Here is a 16,375-nt window from a genome sequence, read left to right as displayed (position 1 = left end):
TGTTGGTTTCAGTCTCAAAATCATTGTCTAGAGGGGCCACAGGTAGAGCTCAGCCGATTTCTTAGAAAACATGGAGGAAGATCAATTAATGTTTGCCAAGGAAAGAACGACTGAGCTTGAAAGGAGAAAATGTTTCATTCTTTAGAGGGATATTACAGACCACAACATAAAACCCCCCTAAATTAAAGCTGTAAATACAACAGTAACTGGCTGTCTCCTTTTGGTCGCTTTAGTACGTGTTTTTCCTCAGTTGCCACATTCCACCACAAACAACTTTATTGATCTCCTAAAATATTAGTGTGAGGTATGTGGATCTGGGAATATTTTTTATGATGGAATATGCAGCCAATTGGCATTTGGTCCTTCATGCTAGTCACTAGTTTTCAATCTAAAATAACAATTTGTTTAATTTGATTGTTCCTAACAAGACCATGCAATTTAACTGACTTTATGAATCCCTTTAGATTTATTGCCAATTGCACTCTTTTGTTTTATAATAACCATTTGTCCTTACATTAGCACTCAGAGCTTTCGGGAAGCATTTTGGCTTTGGTATTTTGAGGGAAGAGAGTTATACCATATCCATATGTAGCTGCAGAGGAGATGTGTATGTGCAAATCCATGCTCATATTACTTCCCACAGAGGGGCCTGAAGCAAAAATGACTGGAAAAATGTAAAACATTTGTCTCTAGGAAAGAATCCTCATTCCTACAAAAAAGTGCCAATTCAACTAGCCTTGCTTAGAAAGAAAAAACTTTATTCCTGGAAGAGTCTCATTCAAGACTGAAGATATGGAACCCCTCACCCCCCCAAAAAAACCCCAAGAATCAATCATTCCTAATTGATTATGCAAACTTTTTCTTTAAAAAGAAACACAAGAAAAAAATACGAAGCCTGAATTATACTTACTGAGGTCACAGTGAATTCCATAGTAACCTGGTAGGCAGGTGCATTTGCCAGTGACTGGGTGACACTCCTCATTTTCTGCAGAGCACTGACACACTTGGTTACAGTTCTTACCATATGTGCCTGGTGAACAAGCTTAGAGACGAGGAAATGTAAACCAATGAATTAAATTTGTCTTGGTAACTATAGCATTCACACAAAGAGAAGGCTAAAATTTATTAAATAAGATCCCTGCCTACAGAAGTATGTTGACCTCTGGGACTTGAGTTTTATTAAATTTACTTGGGGATTACTTCACTGTTTGGTTTTGTTTTGTTCAGTCAATTTGTACCCAACTGTCAAGGGCCAGCAACAATTTTCTTGTCACTAAAGAAAATCATAGGGAGATGTCAGGCAAAATTGACTAAAATAATAGTACAATTCACAGGGGACCACGTGTATGGATAAAGACATTGTACCTTGTGCAAATGGTTTAAACTTGCAAGACTGCTTTAGCGGAAACATTTGTACGCAGTACATTTTGTCATTTGTCAGCCATGCTGCCTACATGTTTCTATCTGACTACATCTCAATTTTTATATGGGGGTTCATTTCTGTACCTCAGCACCCTCACAACAATATTTAGACCTGATCCTCAGGTAAGGTAAACTGGTTCAACAAAATATACTGCAATGGTGCTTATTATAGCTATTTATCATTATTTCTGGTCCTTTTAACATCAGGCAGCCCTGACTGGGGATCATGCTCTACGTGGGAAGCATCAAATAAAGCATTCAAAGCCTTTAAGATCAATTAAGGACATACATATTAACTGAAATGTTAATGTTAAAAATTATACTCAAAGCAAGGATTTTGGAAATTCTGCAGTAAAGCACAAAATAGGAATTATAGAGCTGGGTGGGATCAAAGCGGAAACATAGATTGCTTTCCAGGGCAACTACAGAATGGCTGGGGGTTTTGCCACATTCAGTGATGGCTATTAATTAGGATAATAAAGATAATTGCAACCCAGCAGAACTCTGGCAGGCAAGAATGGAATCTGTTCTCCCACCAGCAGAACCTAGTGGAGGGCAGAGGTGACCCTACTCTCTCCCCTCTCACAGGACAGAACTGCCTACTGGGCACAGCAAACAGAGCTGAAGCTGGCTCCTACCCATGCCAGCTGTGATGAATTTAATCCCTGTCTTCTTCCTCTGCCAGCTGGAAAGCTGTGTATCCACATGCTGCTCTCAAGTTCTAAGCCACCTTTATTACTGCACAGGTCTTGCTGTCCTACTGCTTATATCAGCTATTTAGTTATTTAACAAATGATTCATCCCCCTGTAGAATTTTTAAAGGGCAATTAGTCGAATGCTTTTATGACAACTTACTTTTTTCACAGCCATAGCCAGTAAATCCTTGAGGGCAGCCACACTCTCCAGTCACATGATGACAAGGGGTACCCAAAGCACAATTGCAACGCTGGGCACAGTTAATGCCATAATACCCAGACAAACAAGCTGGAATAAAGAAAACAATGTTCAGTAAAGCAAACTGTAAAAGAGTGTAGCAACTAAAGGCCAGATACTATCTTTGACTTTAGTGGATGTAGTGGGAGTTGACAAAACAGTGAATATACATGAAAAATAGCAGTGCTTTCAAAACGACCATGTTCTTTGGAGAACTGACTGCAAAAGGAGTAAAAGTTCAGCTGCTCAGGATTTCCATAGACAGGAGACAAATTCTGACCAGCAATCATAGAAGCTGAAATGCTAAACCCTTTTTAGCTGACAAACTCTTGTCAATTTTGATAGGACTAGGATTTTATTTGCATCTTTAATATGCACATTTTTATGATGCACACAAGGAAACTTTATATGAACTTGACTTGAACTACAAATATCATGAATAAAAGACTTAAAAGAGACAAGATCAGGCCTTCTCTTGTACTTAGATACTTCTTGCTTTTCCTAAGAAGATAAAATCTTGGTTTTTAAAGCACCTGTTTCTAATGTTTAAGTAGAATTTGTAGAACCATAGAGAAGAAGGGCTGGAGGAGACCTCCAGAGGTCATCTAGTCCAACCCCTGCCTGAGGCAGGATCATCCCTATCCAAGCCATCCTACACCGTAATCTAAATACTACATAAGATTACCATCAACCTAACCTGCCACAGGTAAAGCATGAGAACCACAGCCACCAATGTCCTGCTTCTATGAAGTGTTGTCAACAGATGCTCAAGAGATCTGGGTAGCGGGCAACACCCCCTGCTAGAGAGGAAGGCAAAACCCCCACAGCCTGTATTAACCTGACCATGGGGTAAAATTCCTTCTTGACTCCAGAAATGGTGCTTGGTCTGACCCTGAGTGGAGGGGCAAGATCCTCTCACCAGGAAACTCTGGCTTTGGTCCCAGCAGAAGCATTGTCCCAGTTGAAGCCCTCAGCTTTGGCTATAGCCAACACCCAATGCCTCTAAGGAAGGCTTAAAAACATGCTGACACATGTAGCAGAAAGGGGAGGGGCCAACCAGCAAAGCCTAGAAACATGGGAAATACCTATAGCAGAACATAAGTAGGCTTGGTAGAATTTGATTTTTATCAGTAAATGTTGATAAATGTCAATTTCACCTTACATTCACAGACTGATGAAAAAATATTTCCATTATTAATAATCAAAATTTATAGAAAGGGGATTTAAGAAAAATGATGGCTGATGGAGGGTGTGATGAGAGGGAAAGCAGTTCTACAGAACTGTACTGACTGTAGTTCAGACTGCAACTCCCAGAAACCCCAGGGAACTGGAAGAGGAACAAAGGAAGAGGAAGTGACACAGCAGATGAGGGAGCTGTCATTAATAAATAGTATACTGTCAATAAATTGTCTGCCTCCCACTCCTAATTTTGTGCAATCCTGAAAATTTAAATCGATAACAATTGAAATAAATTCTTACAAATAAACATTGATATTATCTGTCTAAATTATATATATAAAAAAATTGAATTCTGCCAAGCAGAACATAGGCATACCTATGCCTAGGTCATCCCTGACCAATGGCTCTCCAACCTCTTCTTGAACACTTTCAGTGATGATCATAACTTCCCTAGTCAGTCTATTCCACTACCTTGGTATTCTATCAGTGAAGTTTTTCAAGATATCCAACCTAAATCTGCTTTGCTGCAACTTCAAGCCATTGGTCCATGTCCTCCTCTCTACAGCAAGAGAGAAAAGATGTTTTCCCTCTTCTTTATGGCTGCTATCATGTCTCCTCTTAAGTGCCTTTTCTGCAAGCTGAATATGCTCCTTCAGCATCTCCTCATATGACTTGCCTTCCAAGACCCTGACCATCTCTGTTGCCTCTCTAATTTCTCCAAGTGCTTTTTAACATGTGGAGCCCAGCACTACACACAGTACTATGGATGAAGCCTAACCAATGCCGAGTATAGAGGCACTATCACCTCCTACATCTTGCCCCTAGGGTGCAGACAGAAGTGACAATTTTCACCTGATCTGGTCACAGAAAGTGATTTACAGAAGTGACCAAACACAAGTGTTGCAGACCACTTCAAACTGCTGCAGACCACTTAAAAAAATGGCTGATAGGGTGAAAATCTGAATTCTCATTGCATGAGGGTTCAGATGAAGACACTTCAAAACAGTGTCTTCTGTAACTTGTGCCTGTGCTGCCTCCCAGCCTGTTGCTGTTTTCAGAATGGGAAGGGGGAAAGGGAGAGGAATAAATTCAGTCTGGGGGTTTTCAGCCCCAATTCACCTACCCCATCCTCCAAAGCCAGCTGAGGTTTAAAGCCAGCAGTGAGATTCCTCCTGCCTCCTCCCCGCCCCTGGCCACTGGAACCAACAATGAACTTCTGTTTGGTCCAGGGGATCGTTCAAACTTAGAACGCTTCCTGCAAAGTATTCTCATTACAGTGGGGAGCTGCACTTCTGTCTACACCCCTAATGCTTCTATTAATGCATCCCAAAACTGGACTGGCTTTTTGTGCAACTGCATCACACTACAGACTCATACTGAATCTGTGGTCTACCAAGGCTTGCAAAGCCTCTTCCATAGTGCTGCCATACAGCCAGGTATCACCCATTTTATATCTGTGTTTTTGATTATTCCTCTCAAAGTGTAGCACCTTGTATTTGTTCACATTGAACTTCATTATGTTAGTTCTAGCCCAACTTTCCGATCTGCCGAGATCCTTCTGAATTGCACTTGCATCCTCCAACGTGTTTACAATTCTTCCCAGATTTGTGTCTTCCGCAAACTTGCTCAAGAAGCTGTCTATGCTAGCATCCAAATTGTTAATAAACACATTGAACAGCACTGGGCCCATGTACTAGTGATCAGAATCAAGATGCTAACATTTAGTGTTCTTTTTTGGTACTGGAAGGTGATGAATTGCTAGACTTGGGAACAGATGGTATTTGGCATGAAAGAATGTTAAATATCATAATAATGTGAAATAACATAATGAAAATCTGCTGACAGGGAAATTCTAGCTTGAGTTGTGGAGAAGTAGAAAACTACCATATCCCCACAGAAACATATTTCTTATGGCTTAATTCTGTAAAGTCCTGAACTCCCTTAACTCCTACTGAGTTCAGTGAGATTATGCATGGGTGTAAGGACTGGAGTCTTAACATAACATGCGGCATGTCAGGAAGATGTTTTTACAGTATACTTAGGAGGAACTCACGTTTGTCGCACTGTTTTCCTCGCCATCCTTTATGACAGTGACACACTCCAGTTTGATGGTGGCAGGACAAGCTGTGCTTGCAGTCACACCGTTCTTTACACTGTTCTCCAAAGAAGCCAGAGGGACAGACTAGGAGGAGAAGAACATGTGGAGATGGTCATAATAATTGTTTTTTCAAATATGTATAAAGTATGTGCAAGCCATCAGCCTTTATATGGCACACATTGAAATGATCTATACTGAAAAACCAGAATGTATCATTTAAAGAGTCTATATAGAAGGCATATAAAAATTGTTACGTTCAGTCCTGACTCTTAGTAAACATGGACATGAATGATTGTAAAGTCTTAATAGCAATCTAGAAATTTGTAGATGAGAATGGATTATATAGTAAGGGTAACAATTTAGGCTTCTACACTTCCCTGTACATTTTGAACAACATCATATCTCATTAATAACGATAACATGTTATACCTGTACAGTTCTTATCTTAAAGGTCTTCAGAAAGCTATAAAACAAACTCAGATATGCAGAAATAAGAAGCCTGCATTTCAGATTCCTATGATTCTGGCTGAATAATGTGACTTGTACATTCTCAGTATTTTGGAAGCATCATAAAGAGTCAGGTGTGACTTGCTGTGTAATCTTGTGCCACCCAGTGGCAGAGCCAGCAAGATCCTGGGTAAGTACAGACATTTGGGGGCATTAGGGGGATGTTAAATCCATTTAAAATGGTTGCTCTATATAAGGTAAATCAGGATGGGGGAGCTAGCAAGCAGGCTGGAGGGGATCAGGGGTCTGTCGGGACATGGGTGGGAGGCGCTACCCACAAGGGATGGGGGACAGACATGACCTGCAGGTGGTGGGGCAGGCATGACCTGCGAGGGGTCAGGGGGCAGGCGTGACCTGTGGGAGGGTTGGGAAGGCAGGTGCAACCCATGGGTGAGGAGGGGACAGGTGCAATCCATAGGGCTTTGCTGGGGGCTTGAGGGGATCAGAGACTACTTTTAGCCTCCTGACCTTCTCCCCGCCAACCCAAGCTAACCCACACTCCCATCCCTCTCGCTACCAGAACTTACTTGCTTGGCTCTGGCAGTGGCAAATGCTGTACCCCTGAAGCTGTAAGACTACAGCTAATGCAATCACCCAGTTCTGGGAGTGCTCCAGGAGCACCCCCACTCAGATGGAAGCCCATATCAGCTGTGGTCTCCCAGCCATGGGGCTGACTGGGACATCCTAGCAGCTGGGAGCCCTGTAAGCTGTGAGCTCCCAGGTTCTGGGGTGCACATGGGCCCAGCCACAGGGTTCCCAGCCACAGGGGCCCCTGGCCACATATCCAATTAATGACATGACAGTAAGGAGCCATAATGTTATTACACATATTTTGTGGAATAACTTTGTGCCTTATTTCTCCTTTTACCACACCATTCATTGATTGAATTTGTGGTCATGTGACAATTTAGGACATGATTAACTGGTTAATCACGTTTTAAGTGTAAGTGTAGATGAGGCCTGAGTCACACAACCTATTAATCCTGATAACAACCTTGTGAGGTAAGGAAGTGATCCTTTTTTCCCCACAGACAAGGGATAAAAGCACAGAAATATTCAAAGATTGCCCAGGGTCAGACAAGGAATCTGTAACAGAGCAAGAACTTGAATGCAGAACTCCTGATTCACAGGCTGATCCCTATAATCACTACCTTACTCATTTGCATCATATACAATAAATAAAACATTTAAGATTAAATTTAAAGGGAGAAAGTGACTTTGGTTTGTCTTGGATGACAGAGTTAATCTGATTAAGGCAGAGAGTTAATTTGACGCAGGCACACAAACTCAAAATAAAGAAATGAACCACCTTACCAACATCACACTGGCCTCCAATCCAACCTGGCTGGCAGCTGCATTTCCCCGAGTATCGGTCACAAACTCCACCATTGCTGCAGTTGCAGTTCTGCTCACATCGCTCTCCATATTTCCCTTCCTGACACTCTGAAATCAACAGGATGGAACTTGGCTAGATTTGCCAGGGATCGAAACATCTAGACAAAGTCAATGGAGGACATGATGGAACTCACCAAGTTCACAGACTATCCCTGTCCAGCCCCTAGGACAAATGCACGCTCCAGATACACGGTCACATGTAGCCCGATTGTGGCAGATACAGTACTGCACGCAGTTCACACCATACAAACCAGGAGGACAGGCTGCAAGAATTAATATTGAAAACTTTTATTAAAAAAAAAGTACACATAAACTACACAAACAGGAAGCCATACAGACTGCTGAATTCTTGCTAAAGTTGGCAGAGTCAATACTCCACATTCCTTCACTTTATAATTTGAACACTAAATATTAATTTATTTGAGGTTTCTGCAACATTCAGAATCCCAAACAGTTAACAAATCAAGATAAGCAAACTTTTAACCATAAAGGAAAGCACCACATTTTAAGTAAGTCACTGCAAGCGAAAAAATATAGAACCTAAATCTCTTTACACTTTGTACAGTCCTGCTGATTGTGCAAGTGGCTCAAAGTCAGATTTGGATATGACCTACAAGAACTGATTCACATCTGACTTACATGGGAATTAATTATAAGTAACTCAATATTGAAGCAAATGGAAATGCATTAATTCAAAATTGGTCTGAACACAATCAATGTTCAAAAGAACAAAACTAAAATTTGAAAGAAGTTACTATTAATGAAGATTAAGGGTAAGTGAAGAAAGTGATGAACTATGTCCTAAAATCATGATCTCAACACTTAAGGCATTTATAGCTGTATTCCAGGAGAGGGTGTGCGTGCATGTGTGTGTGTGTGTGTGTGTGTGCGTGCATGCGTGTGTTGGGGGGTGTTAATTAGAGCAGCTCTGAGAGCTGTGCTAATTAAAAGCACCCGGAGTATGATGTGTATCGGTGTCCACACCCTGAAAAATGGTGGTGGGGTGTTTTGAACTCAAGTTTGTCAAACAGGTCATCTGGCCCATGAGGCTCCCCACAAGTCCACAGAGATGCCAGTAGGTTGCAGCCCTGAACATTATATTGATTGCACAGATCCAATACATGGGCCTGGATGGAGGTGGTGCAGGGCCATTGGGACTGATGCTGGGTGTGGAGGCAGCGTAGGGACCTAAGGCCTGATCCTCACATGCAGGGGCCAGCTAAGGTGGCACAGGGCCTAATTCAGCCTGCAGACAGGCTCTGTGGCACTCATGTGGCCTGCAGAGTCAAAAGGTTGAGCACCACTGTCCTAGGTCACTTTATCTCTTTGAGCTAAATCACTTATCCCTGGGAACACCTTGTATCCTTTTACTTGTGGATCCTTTCCAGCTTTTTCTGGACTATGCATGTGCAGACCTCTCCTAGCTGTTCATCTATTACTAGGGAAGTGACATGCTGAATTCAAAATGCTTCCAGGTCTTAATTCCATCTTTATTTTCCTCCAGCTTCCACTGCCATTTTTGCATATGCAAAACACCTCTCTTATTAAGTGACAATCCACAAGCTAGTTACTAAAAGACTAATCTCAACTAGTATTTCTGCCCCTTCACTTAAGACAGGTTACACTGAAGACCCATACTGGAATTTAATTAAGGCATTCTGCAAAAACATTCACCACTGACATTAAGAGGATTTGTCTGACTAAATCTGCAGGAAAGTTTTGAAAACCTTAGCAGGAAGGTTCTTACAATATATATACCTATTTTAGATAATAGTCTTTAGATCAAAAGCAGTTTGACAACAGTGTAAAAACTGAGTTTCAATACTAATAAAAAGTTCTGAATCGAAATTTTTTTCTCTTCCATAATCTTTTTGCAACTGAAATTAAATTTGCACCGTACCTTCCTGGCAAGTAGCTCCTCTCCAGCCTGCTCTACAAATACATGTCCCAGTTACATGATCACAGAGTGCTCCGTTGTGACAATTACAAACGTGACTACAGTTTTCCCCAAAACTGTCACCCTGGCAGGCTGCAAAGAGAGAAGCCCATAAAATTCAATTACAACCCATCAAAGGAGGCATCATACTGAGCTAAATTCAGACATAACCCAAATCTAAGGAAATCAGTTAGAAATTGGCTTCTTACCATACATTTTCCATATCACTGAAGTACACAAGTTCATGTATTAGCCATGCCTGACATTAAATAACGTGAGCTTAAAAATATGTATCATAACACATTCTGAACAGACTTTTATCTAAGACTGGAATCACTTGGGTGATAGATCAGCTGTCATGTCCCCGTACCTCGGAATGTCTTTGTATTAAACTAATGGTCCAGCAGAGCAGCCTATTTGACAAGCTGGTTATTTATTTGCATCCTGGTAAGAGAACTGACAACTTCATTGTTTTCATTGTTCATTTTTCACAGTTGGATGCATTAGTTCACCCAGAGCCTTATTCTTCGGTCAGAGAGGAATGATCACACAATGTAAGCAGCTGGCTCCCAGGTGAAACTTAATACAGTATCTCTCAGACACACATCTATGCTTCTGTACTAGTACTGCCTGCCATAAAAAGTGGCATTTTAGAAGAGATGTAGCCTTCACTGTCATGGATATCCCTCTATAAAAGGTAGTAGGTAGAGCATATATTTCACTGTTTTCTAAAGTACCACCCCAGAACATAAAGATATTTCAAGTAGAAAAGTTGGATTGGCTTATAATAGCTGGCTGAGGTGAAAGAATCAGGTGCTTTTTTGTTTTTGCCTTATGTAAGTAGTGTTTCATTTTACTGTCAATGGGTGTCACCCCCATGTTTTCTGTAGAAATAGCAATCACTATTAGCATTCCAGCTGTGAAAAAACACAGAAGCCTGATAGTCAGTGGCCTAACCTACTCTTTGCTCGCTCTGTCTTGGGTGCACAGACCTTTCGAGGATTGGGTCCAAACTTTGACCTTTCATCAAAATCCCTAGCATTTTAGAGGGTCAGTTTATAGACTAAAATGTAGTCTTGCATGAAGGACACATCCCTGGGGGAAGAGCAGGAGAATGGCATTTTCTTCACTTGAGGGATGAATCTAGTTGCCAGCATTTGGTCTTTTCATTACCCTTAGCTTGCTGGTTGAGGTCTTTGGTCTCAACTGTGATTTGCATGGATGACATTTTACTGGTAGCTCCCTTTAAATACAACCTTTATTTTCATCTGTTGGGTCTTATTCATGCTACAACACTACGAGCAAGTTAAGCTACTTGGTTGCAAAATAGTTAAAAATCTATATGATAAATAAAGTTCAAATATTATCGCCACCAAATTAAGACTCCAATTTTCTCTCTAAGCTTTAGTCCAATTATAGGGACAGAATTAAATATGCCTGCAAGGTGTATCATACGGGCAAAACAGGTTGTGAGTAGGTCCTTTGACTACTGTGAATAGTTTGCAACACATGCATACAAATCTCTTGTCATACCTACCACGGTGACAGATGAGGTTATTCAGTAAATTGGAAATTCTAGAGCAAAAGCAGAAACTCCTGGAGAGGAAAATTAAATGTTTTTCTCTCTCATTCAGAGTATATAAGTCTGCTTGGCTCATCTGTTGGCTATCCCGCTTAGCAGAGGAATTGCTATTAGAGAAATGAGACAGCACATGAAAATATCAAGCTGTTTTATTCAGGCTTCTCTAGTGATGAAGTAAAGCACCACAGAGCTCTATTTCAGTGAAGAATGCAAAGGGAAGAGGGGAAGCAAGGTTTAAATGTCTAAATTTCTTCCAGCTTTCAGTGTTACCCCTCAGTACTATAATCTTTCTTTGGGATCCCATAAGCAAAGTTCTTAAACTGCAGTCTCTTTGTACCCTTCTTATTGCTCCGAATGAGGGCTCAAATGAGCCTAGATGCCAAAGAAACTTTGGCAGGGAGCCAACCACTTATTAAATGGGAAAAACTCGGTGTGTTATCACAGACAGTTTGGCTTCAATTAGCTTACATTAAATGTTTCTTTAAAGCATCCTAGGAAGTGCCAAACTTATGGTGGATAATATGTACCTTAGCTGAGCACACAGGAGAAACAGCCTCTCTGGTCTCACTATCTGAAGCCAGTACTATATCCCTGGCCACCAGGAAGGGCAACTGCAGGCAACCCTTATTTAGCCCATGCAGGCCTAGGGTGGGGCGTGCTCCATGCAGACCCAATCTTGGGAGACTTTAGATGCTCAACTCTAGCAAGCTTCTGTTAAGCACGTGCAAGCTCTGATCATTTTTGGAGGCTTAGCTACAATTTGTGCGAGTGTTTGTGGGAATGACAAAGAGCACGTTTGCCTCAAAGGGATACTGAGTGTTAAGCTCCCACTCCTACAACATTGAGGTAATGCTGCTTCTCAACTAACTGGTTGTAAGTTTATTTCTTTGAATGGGTAAAACAACATATTTTCCATAATCTCATTCTTGGGAACAGTGGCAGTATTTTAGCCAACCCCCCCCCCCAAAAAAAAAAAAAAAAAAGCAGGCAAAAATTCAGGCTAAGACATATCCCTGAAGGGAAAATGTCAACCCAAATGGTTGAAATTTGGCCATGTTACAAACAACAGAAAACGGTCTTAAAATGGAAAGCGTTAGGCAAGCTTAACTAAAGGCATTGCTACCCATGTATCCTATAATCAGATACCAGTATAAAATGCTTCACATAGCTAGCTAACATCAATTCAAATCCCATGACATCAGAATTATTTTTCAACATCCTCCAGCAGAGTGCCAGCAATCTGATTACTTGAAAACAAATGCTGCCCCTCCAGCTGTTCCAGCTAGCAGATTCCAGGAAATGCTGACACAAACACTCAAGACAGAACAAAGACAGAGAGGGATGTGTGAAAGACTCCAACAAAGCAGTGATCTGACTACTCCCTGCAAGGCTTGAATTACAGTTTAGACCACTTGGGACAAACATTGCAATGGATCTAAATCTCAGAATGGTTTCCTTCTTCAGGTGCTGTTGTTTAAAAAGGTTTCCAGAAAGGCAATGTCTCCCCATTTCCTGGAGCCTGGACAGTGCTGGCCATACATCCAGTGCAAGAGCCAGGGGTAGATTCAGAGCAGAACACTATTGTATGCACCTGGGTAGCAATTATTGCTGACTACAGCACATGCCCTAGCTAACTGGACAGGAGTACTGACAAGTAGGGCTGTACGAAATTTCACCGGCAGTTTTGTCTCATATCAAACTCAAAATAGCAAAATCGAAACAAAACAGAGAGCTTCGAAACAGCCTCAAAACAAAACGAGGCAAGCCGAAACGTTTTGAAATTTTCAAAATGTTTCGAGTTTCAAAGCTCAAGCTGGGCTTGCCTGCAGGGAAACAGAAAGTAAAGTAAGGAGAGGGAGGGGGAAGAAGGAGGAAGTGGGGGAAGGTCTGCTCTTATTATTGACTGTGTAGCTGGCCAGTGACTGTCATCCTTTCCTGGGGTCCCTTCCACTCCCAGTGCTCTGGGGGAGGGATGGAAAACCTGCATAAAAGGTAGCATTGTTTGAACTGCCCTGCTTTCTGCCTTGGTGTCATTTGAGTGAGGATGCACCTTAACACACACACACTGTCACCCACCCACCCATGTCACGAGTTTTGCCTGTCAGCAGTTAGAGGTGCAGGGCCCCAGAACCCAGACTCCCCCTGCACCTATCTGCTTGACAGCTGGCAGGCTTTGTGGCCTCAGCAGGGCCCAGCAGGCCTGCAGCTTTCACCCCACTGTGCCCCAAGACAGACACTGTCCTACAAGCACCTATGTCATGAGTTTTGCCTGTCAGCAGCCAGAGATGCAAGGCCCCAGAAGCCCCTGCACCTCTATCCTTGAAAGCTGGCAGGTTTCATGGCCTCAGCAGGGGCTAGGATGCCTGCAGTTTTCACCCTGCTGTGCCTTAACACACACACAGGGTCACCCATGTCACAAGTTTTGCTTGTCAGCAGCTTGAGGTGCAGTTTCCCCCAAACCCCTGCACCTGTCTCCTTGAGACTTGGCAGGCTTCATGCCCTCAGAAGGGGCTACCATTCCTGTATGTTTCATCCAAATCAGGCCAGAAATGACAATGTTTCAAGCTTCCCCATTATAGCCTATGGGCGAAACGTCGAAAAGCGTCGAAACAGCAAAACTGTTTCGATGAAATGAAATAGGACAGTGGTTTCGAATCGAAATGAAATTCAAAATGACATGCTGTTCCATCAAAACGCAAGTCAAAATGGAACAGTGCCATTTCGCACAGCCCTACTGACAAACAGATCATATTACCTTATATGTGGCAAGTGTGCAAACACATTAAACAAACACATGCTTATAGTGCCATCAATTGTGGGGTAAATCCTGATCATCTGTTTATGTAGGGGAGTCTGAATTCCTTTAAGTTTCTCCCTATATCCTTGCCTACCTCCAGATTAGAAGCCAGGAAGAACTGACCCTGGAGTTATCAATATTAGCTACTTGACTTTTTTCCTGACAGATTCCTTAGACATTTTGCTCCTTGGGGGACTGATTATTATTTCTAAACTTCTAGAAATACACAAACTCAAACCATGAGAGAAGCTTGTAAATACTGCTAACGTTTGACTCAATGTGGGAACAGTTTTCTAATTGCATTGCCGGTCCCTGCTCCCTACACAGTAAAAGAACAAGATTGACTCATTCATTTTATCCTTCCATGTTTACAAGCTCTCTCTAGACAGGCTGCATCCTCTCCTGTCAATTTTGAAAGCTTTTTCATTTGTACGCTGGAACTTCTCTAAGCCAGCAGCTCTTAACAGTATTAAGTCTTAGATCAAATCAATGGCTGTGTAAATTAGGTTCCCTCCAAACCTTACCCCTGTTCCCCATTACCAAGACCCTCAATAATGGCTGTGATATAAATACAATGTCATCCATGGTCAGATTACTTGGAAACGGGCCACTTTCATACATTTTATTAGCAACCTTTGGACAAACCTGCAAAGTCATCCGTGTAGTACAAGGCATTAGTAGTCAGTCTTAAAATCAAAATGAAGATTCATTGTTTAGCTAAGAGAAAAACAGGTTACCCCTTTGCATTGTTATTTAACCTTACCTTTTTTCTTGCAAGCAAAAAAAGTCTTGAAGGTTTTGGCATCTTAACTAGGGTAAAGAATAAATCAAAAACAGCATAACGCTCTAATGGTTGCAGTCCAAGAGAATAAATAGTTGCTTTCTTATGTGAGTACGGGAGGTGGGGGTATGCAAGGCCTATGACAAAGGGCTTCATTTCTTAATTGAATTTAATAAAATATGTAGGAACAAAGCTTCCCATATTTAATACAATTTACAGAGCAGTCAAGGACTCCATTGACAGATTGCTAACTTTGTGCCTCTTTTGAAGGGCAGCGTAAATGGACTGCAACCAAGAAATAGGGATCACACCTGCTCAGCAACACCTCTGCTCCCAAACAGTATGGACATAATTCAATGGCATTAGATTCTATAGACCCTGTGGACACATGGTAGAAACAGCTACTTCTATTGAAAGGAAAAATTTCAATTAATTCATTAAGCGGAGGGTGGAAAGCTTGGCCAGGTGTTTTTAAGAGGAAAAGGTTCTAAGGTCGCAGACGGGGTTGGAACCGATGGGGTATACGAGCAGTAGGTGGGATGACAAGGTAAAGGCTCCCTAGCTGTGTTTCTGGAGTTAGAGAGCTGGTCTGAACAGGATTTTGGAGAGTTTGAGAGAGGACTTTTAGATGGAAGGGATGGTTGCATTTCAGCACGGATGTGGAGATGAAATTACAGGAAGGAGGTGGAGTACTATCAGGAGGAGCTATGGAGTATTATATGGGACCAGGTCAGTCCTGTCATGGGAAGTGTAGCAGGAAGCTGCAGTGAGTGTTGATCAAACCAGGGTTCACATCTGGAGAGATTACAGGAAGGTTATTAGAGAGTGAGAAGCAGGAGGGGGACGGGTTAAACAAGAGTATCGTTCCCCTGCTCCCGTCTGCATTAAACCCAATCTTCTTCTGAGAGGAACGTGCTATTTGTCAGTGGGAAGAGACCTGTACCATCCACTTAAACAATAACAATTGGTTCCTTTATGATGCTGCCCCTCAGCTCCAGTACTCTTTGTTGTAGAGTAATTACATTTTTGGTGAAATCCTGGTCTCACTGAAGTCAATGGAACCCAGGGTTTTACCTTTAAGGTTTGAAGAGATAAAATTTAATGAGGTAAAGAAAACACCTGCATTGAATTCTACTAACAAGAAGGTTCAATGATGCCTACAAGTCATGCTAGGAAGATAAGGAAAAGAACTAGTTACCTCCCAGATTTGGGGGCTGATTTCTACCCATGTAGAAAACATAACTGACAACAAACCAAAATAAAACTAAACCAAGAACCAAACAGAACTGGCTGGGTTGTGGGAGAGCTCAGTGTTGCTAGTTTTGAAATTTCAAACTCATCGTTTTGCAAATGCCATTTTTAAGAAACCATTTTGCCCTGTCCAAGTAGTAAAATAATCCTAGCTTTGATTTTTTTCCACCATTGTGCTTATGTAATTAGTCACTTTTAAAATCAGATGAGACCCACCAGAATCAGGGATATAATATTTCACCTTTTACTTTTTGTGAAGCTGTAAATGGCTTGATCATACTACACAACATGATTCTGTTATCTAAAAACTAATAGGACATTCAACAAAATGCTTACAATGTTATGTTTCAACGGAAGTAGAGGAAATAAAACCTAAAGATGCTCCCATTTATGGAATCCGTGGGAAGAACTGTGACTTATCTAATCATTCTACTGTATAAGATTCTTGTACATTTAATAAAGAACATATTTTAGACTTCAGGAAGAAAGGGTCT

The 16,375-nt window shown here is 41.6% G+C and overlaps 1 protein-coding gene across 10 annotated transcripts in view; it reads right to left on the bottom strand.

The window, feature by feature from the left end:
* Positions 1–16,375, bottom strand: part of LOC102566757 (multiple epidermal growth factor-like domains protein 6) — a 314,615-nt gene that overhangs the window by 24,914 nt on the left and 273,326 nt on the right. For 9 of the 10 annotated variants that reach the window (XR_009463516.1, XR_009463515.1, XM_059731124.1 and 6 more), the window contains 6 exons: positions 9,435–9,563; positions 7,669–7,797; positions 7,454–7,582; positions 5,588–5,716; positions 2,278–2,406; positions 911–1,042 (listed from right to left, as the gene is read on the bottom strand). Coding sequence is in view for 8 of the 10 variants with exons in the window: in XM_059731124.1 (XP_059587107.1) it covers positions 911–1,042; positions 2,278–2,406; positions 5,588–5,716; positions 7,454–7,582; positions 7,669–7,797; positions 9,435–9,563 (777 nt within the window). In the remaining 2 variants the exon portion in view is untranslated. The remainder of the gene's footprint in view (positions 1–910; positions 1,043–2,277; positions 2,407–5,587; positions 5,717–7,453; positions 7,583–7,668; positions 7,798–9,434; positions 9,564–16,375) is intronic. The other variant, XM_059731120.1, reaches the window with a different exon arrangement.

The sequence above is a fragment of the Alligator mississippiensis genome, chromosome 7, assembly GCF_030867095.1.
Source record: "Alligator mississippiensis isolate rAllMis1 chromosome 7, rAllMis1, whole genome shotgun sequence".
NCBI lineage: Eukaryota > Metazoa > Chordata > Crocodylia > Alligatoridae > Alligator > Alligator mississippiensis.
This window is presented reverse-complemented; position numbering and strand designations above follow the sequence as displayed.